Raw genomic sequence first — 26,182 nt, forward strand, 5'->3', positions numbered from 1 at the left:
GTGAGGTTGGCCCAGGATGGGACATTGTTTTGTTCTGCTGTGCATGGGGTCGCTATGAGTCGGTTCCGACTCGATGGCACCTGACAACAACAACAGCAGCAACAACAAATATTTATAGCATCGGAAACCCTATACAGGGTCTTTATGAGTCAGAATCGACTTGGTGGAAACCACCACCACCACCAGGTCACCAAAGCATCTTCTAAAAGGGGCTAGCACAGGTTAGGGGAAGGCCTAATCCATTAGCCCCTTGGAGTATTTTTTTTTTTTCTTGTTTAAAAAACAGAACACATTTATTCTGGAAAAATGCAGATAACCAGTAAGACTAAAATACAAATCACAGAGCCCTAGACAAGCTATTATTACCTTGGTAGGATAAGTAATTCTAGGTAGTTTTTTTCCCTATGCATACATATTAATCTGTGCATTAAAAAAATAATACATTGTTGTGTTTTCAGGGGAAGTGTACACAGCAAAACAGATTTCCATTCAACAATTTCTACACATATTCTACACATAGGTGATCCTAGTTAGCGTCTTCACAATGCACCAACATCCTCATTATTTCATTTCAGTTCTGTTTTCATTGACCCAGTCTAACAGCAACACCAACCTTCTCATCTATGCTCTAGAACATTTGTTAACCACTTGGTCTCATAGAAATGGCGTTTGACGAGTGCAGTACTTATGGTTTATATTCATTTTTAGTGTAGCTGCTATTTAGCTGAACCGTGACTTGAGATAAATTTTGGTTCAGGATTTGAAAGCATCTCAGGGTAAGAGTCTCAGGGATTCTACCTATCTCAATGGTCTAATAATCTGGATATTTTGGAAAATTTAAAGTTCTGTTCCATAGTTTTTTCCCTTTCTACCAAGATCCATTTATTGTGGTCCTGGTGGTAATATTCAGCAGGGGTAGCCAGGCACAATCTAGTTCTGGTTTCAGAGTAAAAGAGGCCATTTGTCATGAAGACAATTAATAAACAACATTCTTATCAATGGAGAAAAGATTGAAGTTGTCAAGGACTTCAATCTTCTTGGATCAACTATCAACACTCAAGTAAGCAGCAGTCAAGAAATTAAACAACGTATTGTATTAGGAAAATCTGCTGCACAGACCTTTTTAAAGTGTTGAAGAGCAAAGATGTCAGCTTGAGGACTAAGGTGCACCATGGTATAACCTCATATGTATGTGAAAGCTGGACAGTGAATAAGGAGGACCGTAGAAGAATTGATGCTTTTGTGTTATGGTGTTGGAGGAGAATATTGAAAGTGCCATGGGCTGCCAAAAGAACCAATTGATCCATTTTGGAAGAAGCGCAGCCAGAGTGCTCCTTGGAGGCCAACATGGCCAAACTTCATCTTTCATACTTTGGACATTTTGTCAGGAGGGACCAGTCGCTGGAGAAGTATATCATGTTTGGTAAGGTGTAGGGTCAGAGAAAAAGATGAAGACTCCCAGCAAGATGGATTGGCAAAGTGGCAGCATCAATGGGCTCAAGCATGGCAACAATAGTGAGGTTGGCCCAGGATCAGGCAGTGTTTCGTTCTGTGGTGCATAAGGTCGCTATAAGTTAGTACTGACTCCATGGCACCTAACAACAACAACTGATTCCTTCTCTGAGTCCTGAGTTTCTTTTTCTTTTGCTACAAATGAGTTAAACCAATTGTTGTATCTTAGATGGCTGCTCCCAAACTTTTAAGACCCAAAACAGTACTAACAAGACTAGGTTGTAGAACCTAAATTTTATGCCATTTGACTGAGTTGTCCCATGAGACTATGGCAAATCTTCAAACCAAGAGAATGATGTCTAAAAGTACCAGTTTCTTTCACCCTTATTTGTTTTAATATCTATATGTTTATATGTTATCTATATGTTTATATGTGTGTGTGTGTATATATATATGTCATGTTGTTATTGTTAAGCACTGTCGAGTCAGTTCTGGCTCATAGCAACCATGTATAGGGTTTCTGAGACTGTAAATCTTTGAGGGAGCAAAAAGCCTCATATTTCTTCTGGGGAGCAGCTGGTGGGCTTGAACCACTGATACTGTGATTTGCAGTCCAGTGCTTGTCTTACAGAACCACTGTGCTCCATATACAATACACACACATATATTTCCAGGCATGCATCACTAATAAACACCTACTCTATGTTCTGTGAAATAGGATGTTATATGATTTGGATGTTGTGTGAACACCATACCAAAATCTTCTGAGAGCCTGCTGCCACCACTCCTACCAAACAAAGCCCAAGCCCCTGGCCAGCACGTGTCCTCTACCTCACCTGCTTGAATCCCACTCAATATCCAGTGGCACAGAGTCTGGATTTGAGGTCCTTAAAACCATTTGTTGTTGTTAAGTGCTGTCGAGTCAATTCTGTATAGGGTTTCCGAAGAATGGCTGGTGAGCTTGAACCGCCAACCTTGCTGATCACATGGAGTGTCTCCATCATCTTTCCACAGGTATAGTCTATTTGTTTCCTGTGTATTCTGTCTAGTGTAGTCCATGTGTATAGTTTCTACTTATGTTGCTGAAAACAGGTATTTTCAATTAATAAGTTGTTAGATTAGCAATCTTCTTTGTTTCCAACTTTAACATTCCAGTCACCAGCAATGACCAATGTCATTATTAAGTGCTGTCCAGTTGGTTCTGACTCTGTATAGGGTTTCCAAGGAGTGCCTGGTGAGTTTGAACTGCTAACCTAATGGTTCAAACCGACTTTGTGGTCCAGTGCTTTATCCCACAGTGCTATACCAGGTACCATTTGATTATATATTTGATCCATTTCAGACTGCAAAAATTCTTCATCTTTGGCATTAACGGTTGGTGTATAAATTTGAATAATTGTATTAACTGGTCTTCCTTGTAGGCATATGAATATTATCCTTTCGGTGACAGTGCTGTACTTCAGGAAGGATCCTGGAATGTTTTTTTTTAAGGATGAATATGATGCCATTCCTCTTGAATTTGTTGTTCTGTCATAAGAAACCAATGGTTGTCTGATTTCACATTGCCAATGCAAGTCCATTTCAACTCACAGATACCTAGGATATTAATCTTTATGCATTTCATTTTATTTTTGAAGATTTCCAATTCTCCTAGATTCATATTTGGTGCATTTCCTATTCTGATTATTAATGGATATTTGTAGCTATTGTTTTAATTTTGAGTCATGCCTCATCAGCAAATTAAGGTTCTGAAAGCTTTGCTCCATTCATGTCATTAGAGTCAACCCTACTTAGAGGAAGCAGCTCTTTTCAGTTATGTTTTGAGTGACTGCCAACCTGAAGGGCTTATCTTCTGGCACTATATCAGATAATATTCTGCTGTGCTTTATAAGGTTTTCAGTGGTTAACCTTTCAGAAGTGGACATTTCTTCCCCTTTCCTAATCCATCTTAGTCTAGAAGCTTAGCTGAAGCTTGTCTACCATGTGGGACTCTGCCAGTATTTGAAATACTGGTGTCATAGTTACTAGAATAAAAGCAATATATTAGCCACCACAGTATGACAAGGAGCTCTGGTAGCATAGTGGTTATGAGTTGGGATGCTAACCTCAGAGTCAGCATTTTGAAACTACCAGCAGTTCTGCAGGAGAAAGATGAGGCTTTCTGCTCCCATAAAGATTTACAGCTCCGGAAACCATATGCAAGGTCACTATGCATTGGAACTGATTCCACAGCACACCATCACTACCATAGTGATGACTCTGTGGTTAGGGAAGTGGTCACTATGAGTTGGATCCAACTCTATAGCAATGGATTTGGCTTTGGGTTTTGGAATTTCCACAGGAACATCTCTCCAGATTGCTGGCTGGGTTGTAACTTCCACCTTTTTGTTAAGCAGCTGAGAGGTGCTGAATCATTGCTCCACCAGTGCACCTTCCTAATTGTTGACACATAGTGGTTTGATGCATAGTGACCCTGGCTAGGGTTTCTGAGGAGCAGCTGGTGAGCTTGAATCATCGGCCTTGTGATTCAAACTAACCTTGCAGTCCAGCTCATTAACCCATAGCACCATGTTGTTGTTGTTGTCAGGTACCATCGAGTCAGAACTGACTCATAGCGACCCCATGCACAGCAGAACGAAACAATGTCTGATCCTGGGCCAACCTCACTACTGCCGCCACACTTGACGCCATCAATGATGCCACCTGGCCAATCCATCTCATTAGAGGTCTTCCTCTTTTTCTCTGACCTTCCACCTTACCCAGCATGACATCCTCCTCCAACGATTGTTTCCTCCGGACAATATGTCCAAAGTATGAGAGATGAAGCTTAGCCATCTTGGCCTCCAAGGAGCACTTTGGCTGCACTTCTTCCAAAACAGATCTATTGGTTCTTTTGGCAGCCCATGGCACTTTCAGTATTCTCCTCCAACACCACAACTCAAAGGCATCAATTCTTCTACGATCTTCCTAATTCACTGTCCAGCTTTCGCATAGCACCATACCTACCCTAATATAATTTTCATTTTATTAAATAAACTTGTTATATTCAAACAAGAGAAATAGAAGCACAAATCTGAAATAATTTCAATGGAAACATTATAATGTGTTTGTTACACCAGATGATTAATGCTCTCTAATTTTCTCTTTTTAGTGAAATTTCTGACTTCACATAAAATTTTTTTTTTTTTTTAATTTGAACACTTACTACCTGGAGCTCTGGTAGCGTAGTGGTTACAAATTGGGCTATGAACCGCAAGGTCAGCAGTTTGAAACTACCAGCTTTTCCGTGGCAGAAAGATGAGGCTTTCTGCTCCCATAAAGATTTACAGCCTCGGAAACCCTGCACAGGGTCACTGTGAGTTGGAACCAACTCCACGGCACATAACCATCACCACTACATGCAAGCATACATTAGAACACTTAAGATTCCAATGGTCTGGTAGAGAGAGAGAGTTTTGTTTTCTATAAAACTTAATATGATGATCAGTGTATGCAGTTCAATACATGAAGTGCTGTTAAGTCATGCAAAGGCAATGCTGTTGCTATTGTTAAGTGCCATTGAATGGGTTCTGTCTCATTGTGACCCCAGGTACAACAGAACAATACACTACCCAATCCTGCACCATCCCCACAATTGTTATGTTTGAGCCCATTGTTGCAAAGGCAATTGTTCTTGTTGTTAAGTGCTGTTGAGTCAGTTCTGACCCATAGCGACTATGCATAACACAACGCCACACCAGGACTCAGGCAATAGGCTTATTTTAATTCTTCTAATTATGTACCTGTGAGACATCCATACTTTAGGACTAGACTGGAGTGCAAGGGAGGTTCTGTTTTGGTTTTGGAAGTAATATACTGATAGTGGGGAACTGGAAATTCAAATAACTCAAATGGTATCTCATCAGGTAAGGTTAATTAGCAACCATCTCTCTCTTACACACACATACACACACTCACACAACACTCACATTCCCAAAGGGGTAAACAATGGGTTTACTTACCTACCTTAAGTTGCCTGAAATTTCTACCTAGAAATCTTTACCTATAGCTGTTAAGGGATTTTTGTGAGGATCTTGGATCCTCTCTGAAATGTGCAGATTAAAATAAATTAAATTCTATCGCTATGGGTCTTAAGCCTTATGGAATTCAAGTAAAAAGAAAAGTATGGAATTCAACATAAATATTTGTGTTATTAAAATGCTTGAAGCCTTGTGCTAAGATATAAGGTTGTCTCCGTCTTGGAGTAGCACAAGGAAAGGCACTTTTAAAGTAAGATGCCATTGTAAGCTACTCCTGTGAAATATGATCATTATATTGCTAAAGCAAAGAGTAATAGTTTGTAAAGGTGTACTCAGATTTCTCGATCTGACTCAACCTCGTGGTTGCCAAAACGGTATATGCGTTTTTTGTATTACTCATTGAAAAAACACGGACTAATGTCTCAAATTAAACCACGTGTTCTAATTTTAAGTTAACAAAATAAATTATTGCTGACCCACAATATCGCCCCATTATCTAACTTCCTAACAGAGATCCATGCCTTTAGCCTTAGGCCATCACATAAAAAGGAGTGCGGGAATATGATTGGATTTAAATTCTAATATGGTTTGATGAAAGTAAGCCTTCACTAAATCTTGTTTTCCACTTCACTATAATGCAAGACGGTATTAGATAACCTCTTCAAGGTCCCTTTTATATGCAGGATTCTGCTATTAAATGCAAACGTAAAGTTCTGTAAGAAAATTGTGAATTGAAGGCCAAGAAAAGCACAGAGAACGAAAGAATCTGTTCTTTAAACAGCCTTCCCGGGAAGAGCATCCCGAGCTAGCAACCGAGCGCGCCTGGGCACCACGTGTCTGTACCCGCAGCGGGATTGGCTGAGTGCATTTTAGCGCTGCCGTCTTGGCGTGTCGGGGTCTGCCCAGCTGCCAGTGGAGACCGGACTTGGAGGGAAGAGGCCGCAGGCTGAGCGTGGTGGGGTGGGGGGCGGGAGGGGGGTGGGGGATCCCTAGGCCAGCGGCCCGGAGTCTTTGAGGGCCGGAAGCGGCGCCAGCTGTCTTGCTCTGCCACAACTTGCCCTGACAAGACAGGATTCATCCTGCACCCTGAGAGAAAGCCGGCCTGCCTCTACTAGCTCTGCTTCTACGCCTCGGCGGGCATCGCCTGCGCCAGCAGCTCCACTAGGGTCTGGATCCCCTTTGCAGCCCCCATCTGCCTGCAGCGCCCGGCACCGCCGAGGAGCGCGCAGCTGGGGTGAGCTGAGACCCGGGATGCGCTAGGCGCCCGCGGAGTCACCAGCGGACGGAGCATTTTGGTGTCAGCAAAGCCAGGCCCTCATCCCGCCTCCTGCGTCTGAGAGGTGGACCGGTTGCACTCTGCAGCTCTTGCTGACTTGGCCACCGCAGCCCCTAGTCCTCCTCTGCCATTTAAGGAGGGGCTCCAAGGCCCGATCAGACCCGGCGGCCTTTGTCTTTGCGGGTTTGGCGGTCGGGGCGCGCAGTGCACCTAGGACGGAGGCACAACGCTGGGTTCGGGGCCGGCGAATGTGAGTTGGGGAAGGGACGAGCAAGCATTGCCCCTTTCCTGTTCCGGCCATTTTGTGACCAACATCCGATCTAGGGGCCAGGGTGGGCCAACAGTCCGGCGCCCAGGACAGGGTGGTGACGGCGATATCTGATGTAGGAACCGAGGCGGGGGTGTTCAGATCCCAAGTGCCTCCTCACCATGACTGCATTTGGGGCGAGTCGGGTCGCACCCCACGTTCATATCTGCACGCTTGGCCCAGAGCGTGGGTTAATCCTGTTATCAGACTGGAGGCAGAGAAAATAAGAATATGGGTCCAGGAGCCGATAGTTACTAAAGTAGGAGTCTAATTCATTCGGTCTTTTGTTCACGTACCTATTCGTCAAATACTAAACACCCTCTCTGCGCGGTCCTGTGCCAGGTGCTGAGAATATAACGGTGAGCAAGTGACCAAGGCCCTTGTTCCCGCTGAAGCTGCAGTCCAGTGGATGGAGCCCACAGGACACAGACCTACCAGGTCAGTATCCTGACCCTCTTAAACAGACCACTCTGCAAGTAAATTAGAGTTAAACATGATCGCAGGCCATTAGGTCTTTTAAGCCAGCATGGTGTGCAACATTGACGGTTCTTTGTGTTCCCCAGAGGCCTATTAAAGTTATTTGGTTTATATGACGTGTTTGCAGGTTGTTGTTGTTGTTTTTTTAAATGCCTCCATATCGGTTTATTTGTAATAATATCCGGAAAGTGCTAAAAATGTCTTTCATTTTGCAACTTTGCTTTCAGTTACTCTTAATTGTATTTTCTTTCTGTTTATACATTTGGTTGCAGGAAAGAAAAGAGTTTTCATGATGGTTGGTCCAAGCAGGAACTCTCAGTTGTGTTGAGGAATGTTTGGCTTCTCCTCAGCTCATTGATCTCTGGGGTAATCACAGGCAGTCCCCAGAAGACCCTAAGAATGAGAGGCCCGAGGTCTACAGGGCGCTGCTAGATGTATTTTAGCCTCTTCAGAGAACAGAATGCAGCCCCGATACAAGATTGTAAGGTAAATACTAGGCCTCTGTAAAACTTGATGAGTTTTTACTGTCAGCATTTTGAAAATGTATTCTTTTGGAAACACAAGTAAAGCATTACATATTTTGGGTAGTTAGTTCTTTAGTTATATTTAGGATGTTAACCCACAGAGGCATAATGGCATCATTAAAAAATATATGTTTAAGAAATTTAAGAAACCTGCTATCAAAAGAATTGACTACAGATTTAGTTTTTTTTTTTTTTTTTTTTTTTAAAAACCCAAAACAAAGTGTATAATATGTTGTTGTTAAGTGCTGTAGAGTCAGTTCCAACCCATAGTGATCCTGTATAGGGTTTCCTAGGAGCAGCTTGTGAGCTTGAACAGCCGATTTTGTGGTTCAAACTGATTTTGCAATCCAGTGTAGTAACCCACAGAGCCACACCTAGAGTCCTGGCCATAATATACAACAGACAAATGAATACAAATGTTTACACCTTGGTAATTAATACCACATTCAAAATATAGACTACTTCAATTACTCCGCAGAGTTCCCCTTTGTCTTTTTGTAGCCAATCCTCCTGTACCCCTACTTAATTCTGTGAAGTTTTCTTGCTTAATTTTTTCAAAGTTGTTAGCAAAAGTGAAGTGTGAAGTTAATCATAAAACCTAAGGCCACAGCCCACATTTTCATGGATGTAGATTTCCATGAGACGTGGGAGGGTAGTGCCTGGGGAAGCTGGCGCCTAGGACGTACCCTCTGCAGGTGGGCGGGTCATCCACCAGGTCTTCTCTGGTTTCGCAGGGTCCTGGGCGCATGGTGACCTCGCTCGTGCTGGCGCGCCCTTTGCTCCAGGTCTGGGCGGTGGGCGCTGCCATAGCAACGGCCTGGACGCCCAGCCCTTAGGCTGCTGCCGCCGCCGCCGCCGCCGCGGGGGACCCGGTCTTCTCCAGTTCCCTAAGAGTGTGGCGGCGGCGGCCCGGGAGGGGGCGCGGCCCGGGTAGACGAGACAGCCCCCTCCACGGATGCAAGCAGAAGCGGCGGATTTGCTTCCAAGATGGTAAGAGCAAAAGGCTGGGGCTAAGTTAGGGCTAGGACGCCGGATACGGGGCGGCGGGGGCTCATCGACTCTTAGGCCCTTTGCCTGCCAGCCCCTCTCCCAACCCCATTCCCATCCTCATCATCCCTGCTTCCCGCCGCGTTGTGTTTTCTCGCAGCCTTTCCAGAAGCACGTCTACTACCCGCTCGCCAACGGTCCAGAGAGCCCGGTTGCCCCTACCGCCTCTGTCACCGCTGCAGCAGGCGCCGCAGGGGCAGCCGGCATGGCTTGTGTGCCCCCTACCGCGTCTTCTGGACCCCTGCCCTTCTTCCAGTTCCGACCGCGGCTGGAAAGCGTGGACTGGAGGCGGCTGAGCGCAATCGACGTGGACAAGGTGGCGGGGGCCGTGGACGTCCTCACTCTGCAGGAGAACATCATGAACATTACCTTCTGTAAGCTGGAGGACGAAAAGTGTCCGCACTGCCAGTCGAGCGTGGACCCAGTGTTGCTGAAGCTCATCCGCCTGGCGCAGCTCACCATCGAGTATTTGCTGCACTCGCAGGAATTCCTCACCGCGCAGCTGCGCACGCTGGAGGAGCGGCTGCGCCTGAGCTTCCTCGACTGCGAGCAGAGTAAGAAGCTGGTCACCAAGCAGGCGGGGGAGATCAAATTACTCAAGGATGAGTGTAAACGCAGGAAAAAGATGATCTCCAGCCAGCAGCTGATGATCGAGGCCAAAGCCAGCTATTACCAGGTAAGAAACCGCGGCGTAATTAGGATTCATAATCGAGTAAAAAGAAACGCTCGCTCCAGTTAGTTGGGACATTTTAGAAGGTGCCCTGGTAGTGCAGTGTTAAGTACTGAGCAGCCAACCTAAAGTGGGAGGTTTGAGTCCTGAAAGATGTGGCTACCTGCTTCCGTAAACATTTGTTATTGTTAAGTACCATAGAGTCGGTTCCGCCCCAGAGTGACCCTGCACAGAGTTTCCGAGGTTATAAATCTTTACGGGAGCAGAAAGCCTCATCTTTCTCCCTTGGAATAGCTGGTAGTTTCGAACTGCTGACCTAGAGGTTAGCAGCCCGATTCGTAACCACTACTCTACCAGAGCTCCTTTTCATAAACATTTACAGCCTTGGAAACCCTACAGGGACAGTTCTCTGCTGGGCAATGCGTTTGTTGTTTCTGGTTGGGATATTTTAGAACCCTTTCATATGTCATTACCCCTATTTTAAAGGTTTGTACTGACTATCACAGGAAACAGTTTATTTAAGTGGTCAGTAATTTTAACCAACAGATGATACAGTTCTTTACTTTCTCTAGATTAAAAACAAAACCGTGTGCTGCAAATCTCTGGCATTGCACAGACGAAGTGCTTTAACCATTGTGCCACCAGAGTTACATGGGATTAATGATTATTGAACACCCACATTTATTTAGGACTCCTGGTGGCGTTGTAGGATAAGCACTGGACTGCTAACCGAAATGTTGGCAATTCAGACTCACCAGGCGCTTCTCGGAAGCCCTCAACAGGTCAGCTAGGAGTTGGAGTCAACTTGATGGCACTTAACAACAACAATAACAACCCCTCTATTTCGGAGTCTTGGTGTGGTACTGTAGGACAAGCACTACACTGCTAATTGAAATGCTGGTAATTCAAACCCACCATTGCCCTTGGGAGACCCTATACAAGGCTGCTATGAGTTGGAGCCTGTTGGATATTACTTAGCACAATAACCACCTTTATGTAAGCCATCTACTACTGGTTATTGAAGAACCTGTTTCCTCCTTCTAATAGATGTAATGAAAAATTAACTGTATATAGATTGCTACTGAGTTCATCACCAAACAATCTGTAATTCAGTTTGTGGTTTTTCTCTAATTTTTGTTTTGAAATATTTTCAAACACAGAAACTTGCAAGAACTTTAAACCCTTAACGTAGATTCACCAATTATTAAAAAAAGCCACACTTGCCTTTTTTCCTTTCTTTCCCTTGTTGTTGTTAAGTGCTGTGGAGTAGGTTCCGACTCATAGTGACCCTGTACAGGGTTTCCGAGGCTGTAAGTCTTTACGGGAGCAGAAAGCCTCATCTTTCTCCTGCGGAACAGCTGCTAGTTTCAAACTGCTGACCTTGCGGTTCGCAGCCAGATTGGTAACCACTACGCTATAAATATTTGACAGCGTGTTGGCACATACTGCAATGTGCACTTCCTAGGAACAATGCATTCACTTACAAAACAATATTTGTGGGTATTTTTCTTTTTTGTGTTTCCGATCTTAATTTTCAACTGTTATGATTAGATGTTAAACTTAATACATCTAATCATCTAATACATCTTAATAAAATTTACAAAATTTATATTAAGTTTAACATCTAATCATAACAGTTGAAAATTTTGTAAATTTTGAATTATAATAGTAGTCTATATTCATCCTTTTTATTGATTAGTCGAAGGAAACACAGAAGTTACCAAAAGTGTCTGATAACTATATCAAAGCAAGCAACGGATAGATAGGGATGATTTCACATGCTTACTTTCTAGTCATTTTGGCTAAATTTCACTTAAAAGGCATCAGCGTACTTTAATAATAGTGGAGCCCAATCATGAATGAATGGGAGAACTGTGTACTGGGCATAGAAAATTGTGGAGTTAATATTGCTTTGGAATGACCCAACAAGATTGGTGACAGAAAGATACAGACATATATCAGAGATATTGTGGGTTTGGTTCCAGACAATGTCAATAAAACAAATATTGCAGTAAAGTGAATCACATGAATTTTTTGGTTTCCCAATGCATATGAAAGTTATCTTTACATTATACTATTAGTTCTAGTAAGTATGAATGGGAGAAAGATGAGGCTTTTGGCTCCTACAGATTTACAGCCTCAGAAACCCTATACAGGGCGCTGCGAGTAGGAATCAACTCAACAACACTTAAACACCAGAATTATGAAAAGTTTGAAATATTGTCAGCATTACCAAAATGTAACACAAGAGACAAGAAGTAAGCACATGCTGTTGGAAAAATGGTGTCCATAGACTTGCTAGGGCACAGGGTTGCCACAAACCTTCAATTTTTTTTTTTTTTTTTTTAAAGCAGTTATTTGCAAAGCACAATAAAATAAGATATACCTTAAGGGAGGAGAGCAGCTTGGAAAGAATACTGTTAGAAGGACTTAAAAGTGTTCTTCTAGCTTTTCGTAGAAATAACTGTAGTATAATCTTCTAATGATATTTCATATCACTAATTGCATATTTTCACTAATTAAATAAAATGCCACATACAAATAGTGCTAAGATAGCTCTTTGTAAATACGTTTCTTGTACAATGAATAGATAGGTTCTACTGAAGCATTAAAAGAAAAAGCTTATCTTAATCTAGCTTTCATAGTAATTAATGAAACGCCAAAACCTGTAACATACAGAAATTTTATGTGTATAAACTTTTTTTGTTGTTCTTTCAGTTGCATAGAAATACCTGTTAGTAGACAAAGATTTTCAGACTTGAAGGATGTATAAGAATAAATGTAATGACTCAGTTTTAGCAAACAAGTGACACTTTTCAACTCCTGGAAATTCAGCAGACAGTGTGGTATGTTCAGGGCATCCAGACAATCTTTTCCTATAGAGTAGTACAGATATGCTCTGCCTTCCGTTTAGTGGCTTGCCATTGCATGGTTTTGGAGGCTTTGTGCAGTGTGAGCATTGTAGGACTTTATTACCTGAGTAAAATGCCAGGGTTTTAATCCCAACTGTTCCATTGTGTGCAAGCTTTTTGGCATCTAGACCTCAGTTTCCTCATCTGAAAAATGGGAACATTAGCAGTAGTGGCACTGTGGCACTGTGGCACAGTGCCAGACTGCAAAGCCGTTTGAACTGTAAAGTTGGTGGTTCAAGCTCACCAGCTGCTCCTCAGAAACTCTATACAGGGTCGCTATGGGTCGGAATCAACTCGACGGCACTTAACAACAATCACAACCTCTTAGGATGTACCTCTTAGGACTCTGGGTATGGTGCTGTAGGATAAGCATAGGACTACTAACTGCAAGGTGGACAGTTCAAACCCACCAGCTGTTCCTTGGAAACTATATGAGGTCACTTTGAATCGGAACTGATTCGTCAGCACTTAACGAGGAGTCCCTGGGAGTCCGTGTGATTGCGTGGTGTCTGCTGCATAAATGTTGATTTATACAGTGGCTTCCCCATGGAGAACTGTAACCACAATATCATTTCCTTAGGAATCCCCAGGCATTTGTTTTAGGTGCTCACTGCTGCAGCCGTGTGCTGTCGAGTCAGTTTCAATTCATAGCAACCCTGTATTGGATTTCCGAGGATGTAAATTTTTACGGGAGCAGAAAGCCTCTGCTTTGTCTTATAGAGCAGCTGGTGGATTCGAGCAGCTGATCTTGCAGTTAGCAGCCCAAGATGTAACCCACTATATTTCCAGGGCTCCCTGTCAAGTGGGGTATAAAAAGGAAGGTCAGAGGTCATAGTGGAGATGCTGTAGGCATCATTGATCCAGGGAGGGGTGTGGTAAGGTTGCCACTGTGAATAGTTGGCATGTAAATTGGCTGAGACTTCCAGGATGCTACATTCATTGTCATCCCAGGGTTGTTAGCTAGGAATATTTGGACTGTAATAAAATTTATGGTGAGGCACTTGGTTTTGTTAAGGAGCTCTGATTGCGTAGTGGTTATGAATCGGGCTGCTAACCTCAGGGTCAGCAGTTCAAAACTACCAGCTGTTCCACAGGAGAAAAATGAAGCTTTCTGCTCCCATAAAGATTTATAGCCTTGGAAACCCTGTACAGGGTCACTATGAGTCAGAACCGACTCCATGGCACATAACAACAACAACAACAACAACTTGGTTTTGTTTAGTTATTTGACTTGAGGATGAAGTCATTAACTTGTATTTTAATAGGACCTTTTAGCAGCTGGGGAAATCTGACAGCTATGTATAATGATCTGGTTATCAAATTTAAAAAAAATTTCAATAATACCTAAGATTGTTGCAGCGCTGTGGGTTAATGTGCTGGACTCCAAAGTTGGTTTGATCCTCGAGGTTGGCAGTTCAAGCTCGGAAGCCCTATACAGGGTTGCTATGGGTCAGAACCGACTTGACGGCACACAACAACAAGAAGATTATTTCAAGGCTGGTGAGTTTAAACCGCTGACCTTTTAATTCAAACCGACCTTTCGGTCCAATGTTTATCGTACAGCGCCACATCAGGACTCCTAAGATTCCTGTATGTTAAATAATCAGTACTGTGGACTCAAGGTATGGCACTGGACTGCTAACATCAAGTTTGGTGATTCAAACACATGAGCTACTGCTCCCTGGAAACGCTATACAGAGTCTCTCTGAGTCGGAACAGACTCAATGGCACTTCGCACCAGCACCAGCAACATGCTTGCCAGCAAACAGTAACAGGATTTAGGACTCATTTTGGAAGACGTTTGCTTTACAGAGCCAGGAAGCTTACAATTCTTTGTTCCACCAACACAAGCAGCTTTTGGAATCTCAGTGAATTTCTGTTCCTGGCTCCAATTCTTTAAGCCTTTGAAGTTGGAGATGAGCAATGGGGAGAAGTAGGTACTAGGATGAGTTGAAAATTATCCTCACTCTGGCTGTAGAATTTATTTTAATCAACTTTTAGAAAAGACAAATACATCATTTTTTGATGTAATCTTGTTTCAATATACTTTGTCCGTCTGTCAACAAGCCTTCGTATTCCCTTATTTAAAACAATGTTTTAAGCAGAGCTGCGAGCCATGAATGCACCACTGTCTTTACTTCATTTGAGGTGAATCTTGTCCTGGGAAGGCTGCTTTCAGGGGACCAAAGAGATGAAAGTCTGATGGAGCAAGATCAGGACTATAGGGAGGATGTTTTAACATCTCAAAGAGCAGTTTATGCAGTGTCAACATTTTGGGCAGAAGTGTGTGGCTGAGAATTGTCATGCAAGATCACAAAGTCTTTGGATAGCAGTCCTCTGCGTTGAATCTGAAGTTTAGGCATTGCTCATCAGTGAACATCTCACTATAAGGAGTACTTGGTTGATTGTTGAGCCTTTTCCCTGTTAGTGTTCCAATACTGGCAATTGAGACTCCAAGAAAACTGTAGGCATCAATTTTCCAGCTGATGATTGATTGCCTTTTAAACTTTCTTGGTTGCAATTGAGGATATTTCCATGATATACTCTGCCGTTTACTCTCAGCCTCATTGTGATGAAGCCATGTCTCGTCACCAGTCAGAATTAAAAAAAAATTTTTGTACCTTCCAGTATTGGTCCAAATTGTGTTTGCACATGTCCACATGTTTCTGTTTATGGTGTTCAGGAAGTAATTCAAGAACCAACCCCCAAAAAACTTTGGTTTTTTTTTTTAATGTTTTATTGTGAATTATGTGATATTTACATGGGAGAACATTAGCTTTACATTCATCCTATTTTATAGAATTTCATTGCCATGGTTACAATCCCCTCTATGCATCATCAATCAACCAGAGGGTATACCCTGCAGTCCTGCCCCCCAGTCATCAGCATATAGCCCCTTTCCCTCTCTGGGTCTAGAGTCCCCTGGTGCTGTTATCTCTCCACGTCATAGTCTCTGCCTCCATCTCTGGCATCACTGTTTCTCTGGGTGGAGTCCTGCTCTCCGCTCTTCTCCCCTGATAGTTTCAGGGTACTCCGCTCCTGGACTGCAAAGTCAACCACTCCCCTCTTTTTTTCTACAAAACGTCTACCTTTACATTTCCAACTCTTACAGTCAGTCCTGATAACAGTTATCACTATTGTACCACAAAAGATCTATCCCCATCTCCTGTCATCAGCTCCGCCCAGACAGACTAGATACTACTCAGTGGAGATTCTATCTTCCTCTGTGCCCTCTGGATCTAGGCTCCCTCTTGAAAGCTTGTAAGCCAGTTACTTCTTGCCTTTTGCTCGAACTTTTTGAAACTCAAATCTGTCATGATTTGTTTCATAGGCAGAGCCATGGCTGATTTGCAAATGATTTATGACATAATCCACTGTTACTCATATATTCAACAGAACCATTTCACGTGCATACTCAATGTTGTCATCAGCTGTGGACTTGGACAATCGTTTTAATATAACCAGAATGCAGATCGTTTTTGACTCATCCTCGTATTTTGTAATCAGGAGGGTATAGGTTGATCATGTAACTGATAACACAGTGACTTAATGTTTCTGAGCTTTGATTTTTCTAGGGTGGGGTGGGGAACGCCCGGCCCTCAGACTACACATATAAGGCCCATAAAATCATTTGATCTGGCCCTGCCAAAGCAACCACAATTCTAGCCATCGCATCAGGGGTGAGTTAATTAAATGACTAGATATAGTGGGCTAATTTTTAAGTTGATAATTTTGTATAGCTCATGAATGATATAAATACCCAAATGGCCCTTGTCAGAAAAAAGGTTCCCCACCCCTATTTTAGAGTAAAGTTATTGCCTTGGAAATTAAATTTCTTGTTTGTTGTTAAGTTCCATGGAGTCTGTTCTGACTCATAGCAACTCTGTATAGAGTTTCCCAGGAGCCGCTGTTGAGTTTGTATATCCTATAGCGCCACACCAGGACTCCAGGAAATTAAATAACCATTTAAAGCACTTCCTTGGCCCAGGGTCAATTCCTATTGTTGTTGTAAGGTGCCATCGAGTTGGTACCGACTCATAGTGACTTCATGCACAACAGAACGAAACACTGCCCAGTCCTGGGCTAACCTCACAATTATTGCCACGCTTGAGCCCATTGATGCAGCTATTTTCCCAATCCATCCATTGCAATGGATTTTCTCTGACGCTCCACCTTACCAAACATGATATCCTTCTCCAGCGACTGGTCCCTCCTGATAATATGTCTGAAGTATGAGAGATGAAGTTTGACCATCCTGGCTTCCAAAGAGCACTCTGGCTGCACTTCTTCCAACACAGATCTATCTGTTGGTTCTTTTGGCAGCCCAAGGCACGTTCAATATTCTCCTCCAACACCATAACTCAAAAGCATCGATTCTTCTACGGTCTTCCTTATTCACTGTTCAATTTTTACATTCATATGTTGTTGTTGTTGTTGTTAAGTACCGATATGAGGTTCTTGAAAATACCATGACTTGGGTCAACTCTTGGTAAGCACAATGAAAATGTTAACTTCCTTTCTTCACTATCTTTGAGAGGTCTCAAACATCATCCAGATGAATATAATACTGCTGCATTTTGATAAAGGAATCATAATTAATGAGTTCTTTTGTTAATGATTTCACATGAAACCTGTTTAATTTTTATATGTGAAATGTGTACACCATGGTGTACATACTACTCTGTGTTTTTACACTAAGTGTAACACACACAACTCAACATTTTCTTTGCTTGAAGTCATGGAAAGAGCTTCATTCATCATTGTTTGTTTTAACCAGAATGCCACTATATTAACTTATAATGAGAAAGGAAGAGTTGTAAAAGATTGTACAAACCTATTTCCTTCCTACAGGAACATTTGCCTATGAAGTAAAATTGTAACCAGGAGGTTGCCCGGTGAGCATGGACTTAACAAGGGCATTATTGCAAGCTGAGATAAATAGAATTGTTCATTTCCAAATGGGGATGTCAGACTTTTGGCCAAAGTGTCTTCTCTTCTGGGACTTAGGTGTTTACTGCCAACATTGGCTTCTAGACCTTCTTTTCTCTTGCTTGCTTGCCTGACCGTGGCTATCCTCTGAGTGGTCTGTCATTTCTTTGGCCACCTTAATAAGAGCATCATTCTTCCTTCGATAATTCCTGATGTTGCTTGCTTGATTTCCTTTCTGAAATGCTGTCAAGAATATGCCTTGCAAAGAGAAGTTTATGCCATTCATTGGTATCTTGTTGAGTGCTGTCGTGACGGTTCCAGCTCATATAGACACTTTATAGGGTTTCTGAGGCTGTAAATCTTTACGGGAACTGAAAACCTCATCTTTCTCTTGTGGAGTGGCTGATGGATTTGAACTGCTGAACTTGTGGTTAGCAGCCTAACTTGGAAACCACTTCATCACCAGGGTTTCTTTATCTATTTGTGTATCATATCTATCTATCTATCTATCTATCTATCTATCTATCTATCTATCTATCTATCTATCTATATAGATATGTCTCTCTCTCTCTCTCTCTCTCTATTTATCATGATGTCCAATTGTGAGGATTTTTGTTTTCTTTACATTGAGGTGCAATCCATACTGAAGGTTGTAGTCATTGGTCTTCATCAGTAAATATTTCAAGATTGTTGTTGTTAAGTGCTGTCGAGTCAGTTCCAAAATATAGTGACCCTGTATAGGATTTCCAAGGAGTGGCTGGTAAGCTTGAACTGCCGACCTTGTGGTTCAAACCGACCTTGCAGTCCAGCACAGTAACCCACAGCACCACATCAGGACTCTGAGTGTCACAGTTAATATGGTATATTTGGGGGCAGGGAAGCTCACAGAAATGATGACGAAGCACCTGAATTATTATATATTTTTAAAGAAATATCCTCTGTGAAACGTATGTATGTTCTTGTGTAAATCCACAGTCTCTCTCCCACACCCATTTAGCTTGCATATCTATCCATGCATCTACTTTTAGATCATCATTGTCATAGGATTGGGAATATAACTGTATTTACCTCTCTTACCTTTTAACTCTCGTACTCTTCCCAGTGCCTTCCCCTGAATTTCAATTGAAATAAGGTGTGGGAACACTTAACACAGACACTTGGATTTCTTGCTGTCTCCTTTTCAGTGTCATTTTTGTGACAAGGCTTTTATGAACCAAGCTTTTCTACAAAGTCATATTCAGCGCCGCCATCTTGAAGAGTCTCATCTTGGTAAGTAACAAGCTCAATTTTAAAGAACTTTTTGTTTTGCTGATATTTCTTTCTTTTAAAAATGAAACATGGTATATTGTACTTCTCAAACCTGTTTAAAAGAAGTGGCATATTGTGTGTTCATTCATTAAGTAACTGTGGAGCCCTTGCTATGGACCACGCACTGTAGTCCATGGGCTCAGGATACAGCAGTGGACAAAACTGGCAAAAAAGCTCTGCTCTCTGGAATCTTCCACTGTAGTGGAAAGGATCGAGGTGGCAATCTTAAACAAATCAGTGAATAAGTGTTTCCAAATTATGGCAAATGAAATGAAGGAAATGAAGCAGGGAAATGGGATGGAGAGGGACTTCAGGTGGTCAGCAAGACCTCTCTGAGAAGGTGATATTTGATCCTGAGTGATTGGGTGTTCCCAGCCTTGTGAAAATCTGGGAAAAAGCTATCCCAGCTAAGGGAGACACTTATTGTAAGGACTGTGTGGGGAGAGACATACTTGTGGAATCTGTTATGTGTGTTTGTGGAAGAGAAAGAAGGTAGATGGAGTAGAGAGAACAGGGTGGTTGTGGGTGGTGAGGTGGAGAGAGAGGCTCTGGATCACACAGAGCCATATTAGTGCTAAGCAGGAAAGGAGATGCTTTTGTAATTGTAATGGGAATCCATAGGAATGGAGACTAGAAGGTAGGAACAGTAGGAGCCAAAAGCAGAGTAACGTGGCTTTCTCATTTGGACGAGAAGAGAAGACAGGCACCTGGGCCAGGGTGGACCAGAGAAGATGAAGAGAAGTGGAGATGTAGAGAATACGTTTCATAGACAGAGCCCACCAAGATATGACTCAGTATTAAGACGAAGAGATGAAGCAAAGATGAGTCTTAGGTTTTGTTCCACACATTTGGGAAAATGGAGGTAATAGTTACTAAGGTGAGGTGGGAATCTGATGGGGGAGGAGCAAAATCCAGAGTTGTTTTGACTTACATGTAAATTTGAATCAGACATACTGTAGGTAATGCAAGTGGAGATGTTTACAGCTCAAGGTAGAAGCCCAGGCTGGACATACCAATTTAGAGTCTTTAGATTAAAGGAAAGCAGAACTGGATGAAGTTACCTAAATGGGGAAGAGAAGCTAGCTGAGGGCCAGCCCGAGGCTTTTCCAATGTTTGTAACTCAGTAGGAATGTAGAAGAATGAGAAATAACAGCATAGGGACCCCCAACAGTGTGTCGTCATGGAAACCAAGGGGAAAAACCATATTTCCAGGTGGAGGCAGTGGTCAGTTGTATCGCATGTTCCTGAGTCAGAGAGTAAGATGAAGACCACCACTGGACAATTAGGTTTGTCGGGATTCGACTTGTTGGTAACCGCGACTCCAGCAGCTTCAGTGGGTTGATGATGACCGAAAGCTGATCAGAATGAACTGAACTGAGAATGTAGTCAGAAAGTGATATGAAACCTAGACATTGATTTCAGCAGCTTTTGTTGGGAAGACACAAGACATTATCTGGAGGGAGATGTGGCACCAAGTAACATTCTTTTGCCTTTTTTTTTTTTTTTTCCCTGTGAGAGGTGTGTGTGTACTGATGGGAATTCGCCAGGATGTAGAAGGGGAAATTGAAGAAATGAGAGAAGGAGGTGTTACTATGGCTAACTAGGAAATCAGATTTCCTATTATTTAAATGTTCTAAAAATGCAAGTCTAGTTTTCTGTGAACAGATTGAAGCTTTCTTCAGATTGCCTGGTAGCCCACAGGAAAGCTGATCATGATCTTAATTGTTATAAGTATCTCTGGGTGTATACTTGTATCTCTTTAACATGAGCAGGCCTTCCTCTCCGTTATGGGCCGGTCTCGTTCCATTCCTGCCCATTTCAGGTAAATAGACTCTTTAAGGAAAATGGCTAAGCTTTGTATAAAAGGTATAAAATTCCACTGATTTGCCAGGGCCACCGTGATACAACTTAGCAATATACTGGAAAACTTCGAATGATGAAATCTTTGAATGAATCTAAGATTCTTCAGTGTGAAGTTGACCTTCTTTCTCTTCTGTTTCAGTATCTTATTCTATCTCATACTCGTTTCAGAGAATATTTCAGTCTCTGAAATGAGTATTATTTCTTCAGGTCACCTTTGAGACTCTGACCTTCTACTTTGGTTTCCATCCCTTTCATGTCTACACTCACAGACACATGTATATCCATTCAGTCATGTGTACATCTGCATGTAAGTACATGTGCATAAATATTCTTCTCTTCGCTTGTTGCTTCATTTTACAGCTCTCCAGTTTTTGCCCCAGTTAATGGGTTGTGGCCCGAGTTAGCGTGTTGGTTGCTAGCCTTATGCCTGTCATAGCCGCATTCACTGATGGGATTCTCAGCACAGCTCGGTGGGAGCCAAAAGCATGGTGACCCTAGATAGGTCAGTGTGGTGGTACTTACTGTGGAAGCCGTGGCTTCCCTTTCTGGTTGAGACAGTCATCTCTAAGAAGAGACCAGGGTGCCCCTGCATCCTGGCAGCCATGAGGATTCCTTGTCACCATTATCGCTCCCAGAATGGGGCTCTATCACACTGTCTCTGGAGGGGTAGCCCAACCTCAACACAGTGACCGAAAGAGTTTGCCAAAAATAATTCAGTGTCCAACCATATGCTGGGCTCCAAATAAACATCACAGAGTAAAAATGGGCTCATGTGGTGGCATCAAAAAGTGACTCATAGCTCAAAGAAGAGTAGTGTCCCTTTTTCTTGCCAAGAGCACCATTCCCCCCCACCCCCCGGTAGGTTTTCAGGTAGTGCTTCAGAAGAAAGGGTGTCGTAATAAGATCTTTGTATTGCAACAGAGTATAAGAAAAAGGCGCAGACCGATAAGCTTCAGGATGAGATCAACACGCTCAAGGACCAGCTGCAGCTCACCAAGTCTCAGCTGGAGGCGGCGCAGCATGCCCACGCCGTCAGAGTCTCTAAGGTACGGCGCTCCCTTCTGAATCTGTGGTAGATATGCTGTATTGGAGTCCTGGTGTGGCGATGCAGGATAATGCGCTGGACCGAAACGTCAGTTTGAACCACAAGATCAGTGGTTCAAACCCACCAGCCGCTCTTCCGAAACCCTATACGGGATTGGTATGGGTCAGAATTGACTTGATGGCATCCAGCAATAAGATATTGTGCAAATCCATTGGAAACACTGTTAGTGGTTATGAACTAGCCTGAGCATTTGCAACTCAATTTTGACTGTGAATGCCCACCAAAACACCGCAAAAATGATTTGGGGGCTACCAATATGTGTGGTGCTGGGGGCTAATGCGTCAGACTGCAAAGTTATTTGAACTGCAAGGTTTGTGGTTCAAGCTTACCAGCTGCTCCTTGGAAACCCTATACAGGGTTGCTATGGGTCGGAATCGACTCGACGGCACCTAACAACAACAATATAGTTAAGCAAGCAGGCAACCTTGCAAATACAAAATTCATGAATCATGAGGACCAACTGTATTTTAATGTCAATGATCTCTGTGTGATTAAATTGTGGCGTGAACTCCAATAAGCAGAGGATATACATTGGGGTTTGTGGCGCTCAATCAAATGTGACCATATTACCAGTTGACTTTTTAGTATCTTAACCAGCAAAGCACATTGCTGAAAATATAGTTCTGATGTATCTTTTGAAAGCTTAAAACTTAATAGTGCACTTTTCCTTCAGTGATGCAAAAGGACTTGTTTCTATAGAAAATTTAACCCAAATTGCCCTGCCTACAGAGATAATTAATGTCAACATAAATTATTTTTTGCTGCTATCTCTTGCCAGCCACCCCAGATGTCTGATTCTTTGCTTGTTTGTCACCTTGATATTCCTTACTTTTATAAGGTAGATTCTCTTACATCTTAACAGAAATCCCTTCCTGGTCCTGAGATACTCGATCCCTTTCCATTTTTTATATTCTCTTTTTATATTCTTTAAATTGCATGTGCTTTGCATGTTAATGTGATTCACAAGCCATAAAATCTGCTGTTTTAAAGGCATAATTGAGTTGTTTTTAGTATAGTCACAAGATTGTATAATCACCACCACCACTGTCTCATTTCAGGACAGTTTTATCACCCTCAGAGGAAGCCCTGAGCCCCCAGCCCCTGGTTTAGTTATGGGTTTGCCTGTTTCATTTGGATGTGAGCATTGGATTTCAGTATGACCTACTTAGTTATCCGTGCTTCCCGAGCCCTTGCTGTGTGCCAGGCACTCTGCTCTTAGTGCATCCCACGTATTGACTCCTTTAATCTTCATAACAAACCTCCGAGGAAGGTATTGGTACCGTCCCATTCACAGATGAGGATAAAGGCAGGGTGAGGGGTATTCCCATTAGGTCATGCAGTTGGTAAATGGGGAGGCAGGATTCAAACCCAGCCAGCCTATGCTCTTAATATTAGAGCCTACCAACAAAACACAACATTATATTGGCGTGCTAGAACCTACAGACCAATGGGTTATTTATGTATTTCATCTAACCCCTCATTTGTGCTCTTAAGGTGAGAAACCAAGTTCTGATGGGCTAGACCTTGAATCTAGCTCATGTGCATATGAATCTGAATTTGCTTGTTTGTTTGTTTTTTGGTGGGTGGAATAGGCCTTGTTAATTGCCATCAGCTCGATTCTGACATATGGTGACCCCCCATGGGTACAGAGTAGGACTGCTTCATACATTTTCAAGGTTGCCATCTTAGGGAGGAAGCACATCTCCAGGTCTGACTTCCAAGGTGCCCCAGGGTGTGTTTGAACTGTCCACCTTTTGTTCCATCCAGGGATTCCTGGAATGGTGGGCCTACCTTGTCTAAACTGATACGATGTCAAAGATTCTTCTAATGTTCAGTTGATGTTTTCTTTTAAAGTATGTTTATATTTTACATATTTTTGCCTATGATACAAGTTCGTAGAATATAGAAAGCTGAGGCATTGGGCCTCTGTTTTGTATTTTAAGGCATACAAGGACCAAAGGATGCTTACTGTTACCTTGACTTGCATATGTTTTTGTACACAAACCTTCCATTATGTGAGATGTTGTTACAAACCGAGCTGAAACAAGCAATACTAGCTAACACATTTGAAGTGCAGCTCTGACCATTTATTTAAATGTTTGCATATTTGCTTCAGATCAGAATTGCTTAATTTGCTTCAGATCAGAAATTTTAAAGACGTGTTAAAATAATTTCACAGGAATATGAAATGCAGAAAACAAAAGAGGAAGAATTTGTGAGGTTATTTGATAGATGGAAAGAAGAAGAGAAGGAAAAACTAGTTGATGAAATGGAAAAAGTCAAGGAGATGTTTATGAAGGAATTTAAAGAACTAACTTCCAAGAACTCAGCATTAGAGTTTGTAAGTATTAACTTAGAAATTCGCATAATATTCATAGAGTTCATTGTTGCCTTGGGAGGTGGTGTTCGAAAGGCATGATGGTCAGTTGTTAGTTGCCTTCGAGTTGGTTCGGACTCATACTGACCGTGCGTACAACAGAACGTAACGTTGCCTGGTCCGGCACCATCCTCACAATTGTTAGGTTTGATCCAAATTTTGCTGCCACTGTGTCAATCCATTTTGTTGGCCAGAGAACCCCCGAATTCTGTTATTGTCCTTTGGTTTAGATGCTCTTCCTTCCTGAGAGCTTTAAAGGGAGCAGAAGGCACACAGAAGGAGCACGTCAGAAAGGTGTGGCGCTGAGAACAGGGGTGTAGGCACTAAACCCCGTCAGCACACTGTATAGTAAGGATGGGAACGTAGACGGTCTCTCTTACATTAGCTGATTAGGTTTAGATTGGCCTTCAACCATAAAGCCCTTCCTGACTTTCATAACTTTACCACTGTTTGCCAAGGCTGACAACCGATTACCAGTGTGGGAGGAGAAGGAAGCAGTCTTAGAAAACCAGAATTAGAACCTTTTCCAGTCTGAGTCCTTGCTCCAGTCCTGACTGGTGAAGGGGGCAGAGCAGGATATGGCTGAATGAGCCAGCTTTCCTGGCCACACTGGCCAAATGGCCCTAATCACATGCTTGAGTGAGAAGAGACTGTGAAAATGTCTAGTCAGTGTCCTCCAACTAACAGTTCACCTGAGCTCCCAGCTGCGGCAGGTTGGAGCCTGAGTCATCCTTGGGGAGGAGAGGGGAAAATAAGTACTTGAGCACCCTCTAGGGGCCAAAAAGTTTTATCAACTCAAATAGAAGATTTTGTTGGAATGCTGCTAATAAGACCTTTCCCTCAAACTCTTTAAACGCTTGCATAGGGGTCGTGTTCTGGTTTTGTACAGACAGTGGACCAAGAGTGGTTATTACATTTTTGAATGGTTGAAACAAAGAATCAAAAGGATATTTCATGATGTGGAAACGGTGTGTGTCCGTAAGTAAATTTCTGTGCCTGTCGGTAAATCTTTTTCATTTATGTATCATCTGCAGCCCTGAGACAGTCCTGAGACAGTGGCACTGCCCTCAAAGCCAAAAATATTTACTATCCGGCCCTTTGCAGAACAAGTTTGCCGGCCCCGTCATCTTTATAGTGCAAATGTGACGCAGTGTGAGCAGTTGGTGAAGGTGAAATGGGGGTTCATTATACAATTCCTTCAACGTTTCCCCAGTTTGAAATTTTCTAAGAAAAAGTTGAGGGGAAATAGCTTTGGATTGCTGGTGGCTCATTGTCTGTGTGTAGAGCTTCCTGTGGGCTGTTAGCCTCACTGCTCCCTCTCCACAGTTCCTGTTCCTCTTTCTAAGCCTCAGAATCTTCGTTTACCGCGTGTAATCTGGGAGCCTCAGAACTCATATCTGTGACATCTTCTCAGTGAGATGCTGAATTATCTACAGAGGTGGATTTTGATACTAAACCCTATAAGGGCAGCTTCTTGAGTCGTCCCCATGAAGGCCACATTTCCCTCCTCAGAAATGAGCTGCCAGTTACATTCCTTCTGTTTGAGATTCCCTCCGTGGTCATGCCCTCTGCCCCCAGGATAATTGTGGAATAGGACTTGATGTCGCAGCTTTATTGTTGCTAGTGTGGCTCTGTAGGATCAAGCACTGGACCACAAGGTCAGTTTGAACCTCAAGGATGGTGCTTCAATCCCACCAGCCACTCCTCAGAAACCCTATACAGGGTTGCTATGAGTCGGGCTTAGGGGGACATGTGAGTGACAGCTAATGGTTATGGGGTTTTTTTCTGATCTGATGACAGTGTTCTAAAATTGATTGTGGTAACAGCTGCACAAGTTTCTGGATATACGAAAAGACACTGGACTCTGTACTTTAAATGGGTACATTGTATGGTACAAACTGCATCCCAATAAAACT

The 26,182-nt window shown here is 42.7% G+C and overlaps 1 protein-coding gene across 1 annotated transcript in view; it reads left to right on the forward strand.

The window, feature by feature from the left end:
• Positions 1 to 8,954: 8,954 nt before the first annotated feature.
• Positions 8,955 to 26,182, forward strand: part of DZIP1 (DAZ interacting zinc finger protein 1) — an 80,501-nt gene continuing 63,273 nt past the window's right edge. The window contains exons 1-5 of the mRNA XM_006831997.1: positions 8,955 to 9,039; positions 9,196 to 9,778; positions 18,798 to 18,882; positions 21,706 to 21,830; positions 24,069 to 24,230. Of these exons, the coding sequence (XP_006832060.1) occupies positions 9,011 to 9,039; positions 9,196 to 9,778; positions 18,798 to 18,882; positions 21,706 to 21,830; positions 24,069 to 24,230 (984 nt within the window). The 5' untranslated portion in view covers positions 8,955 to 9,010. The remainder of the gene's footprint in view (positions 9,040 to 9,195; positions 9,779 to 18,797; positions 18,883 to 21,705; positions 21,831 to 24,068; positions 24,231 to 26,182) is intronic.

This window comes from Chrysochloris asiatica, unplaced genomic scaffold (genome assembly GCF_000296735.1).
Source record: "Chrysochloris asiatica unplaced genomic scaffold, ChrAsi1.0 scaffold00005, whole genome shotgun sequence".
Lineage (NCBI taxonomy): Eukaryota > Metazoa > Chordata > Mammalia > Afrosoricida > Chrysochloridae > Chrysochloris > Chrysochloris asiatica.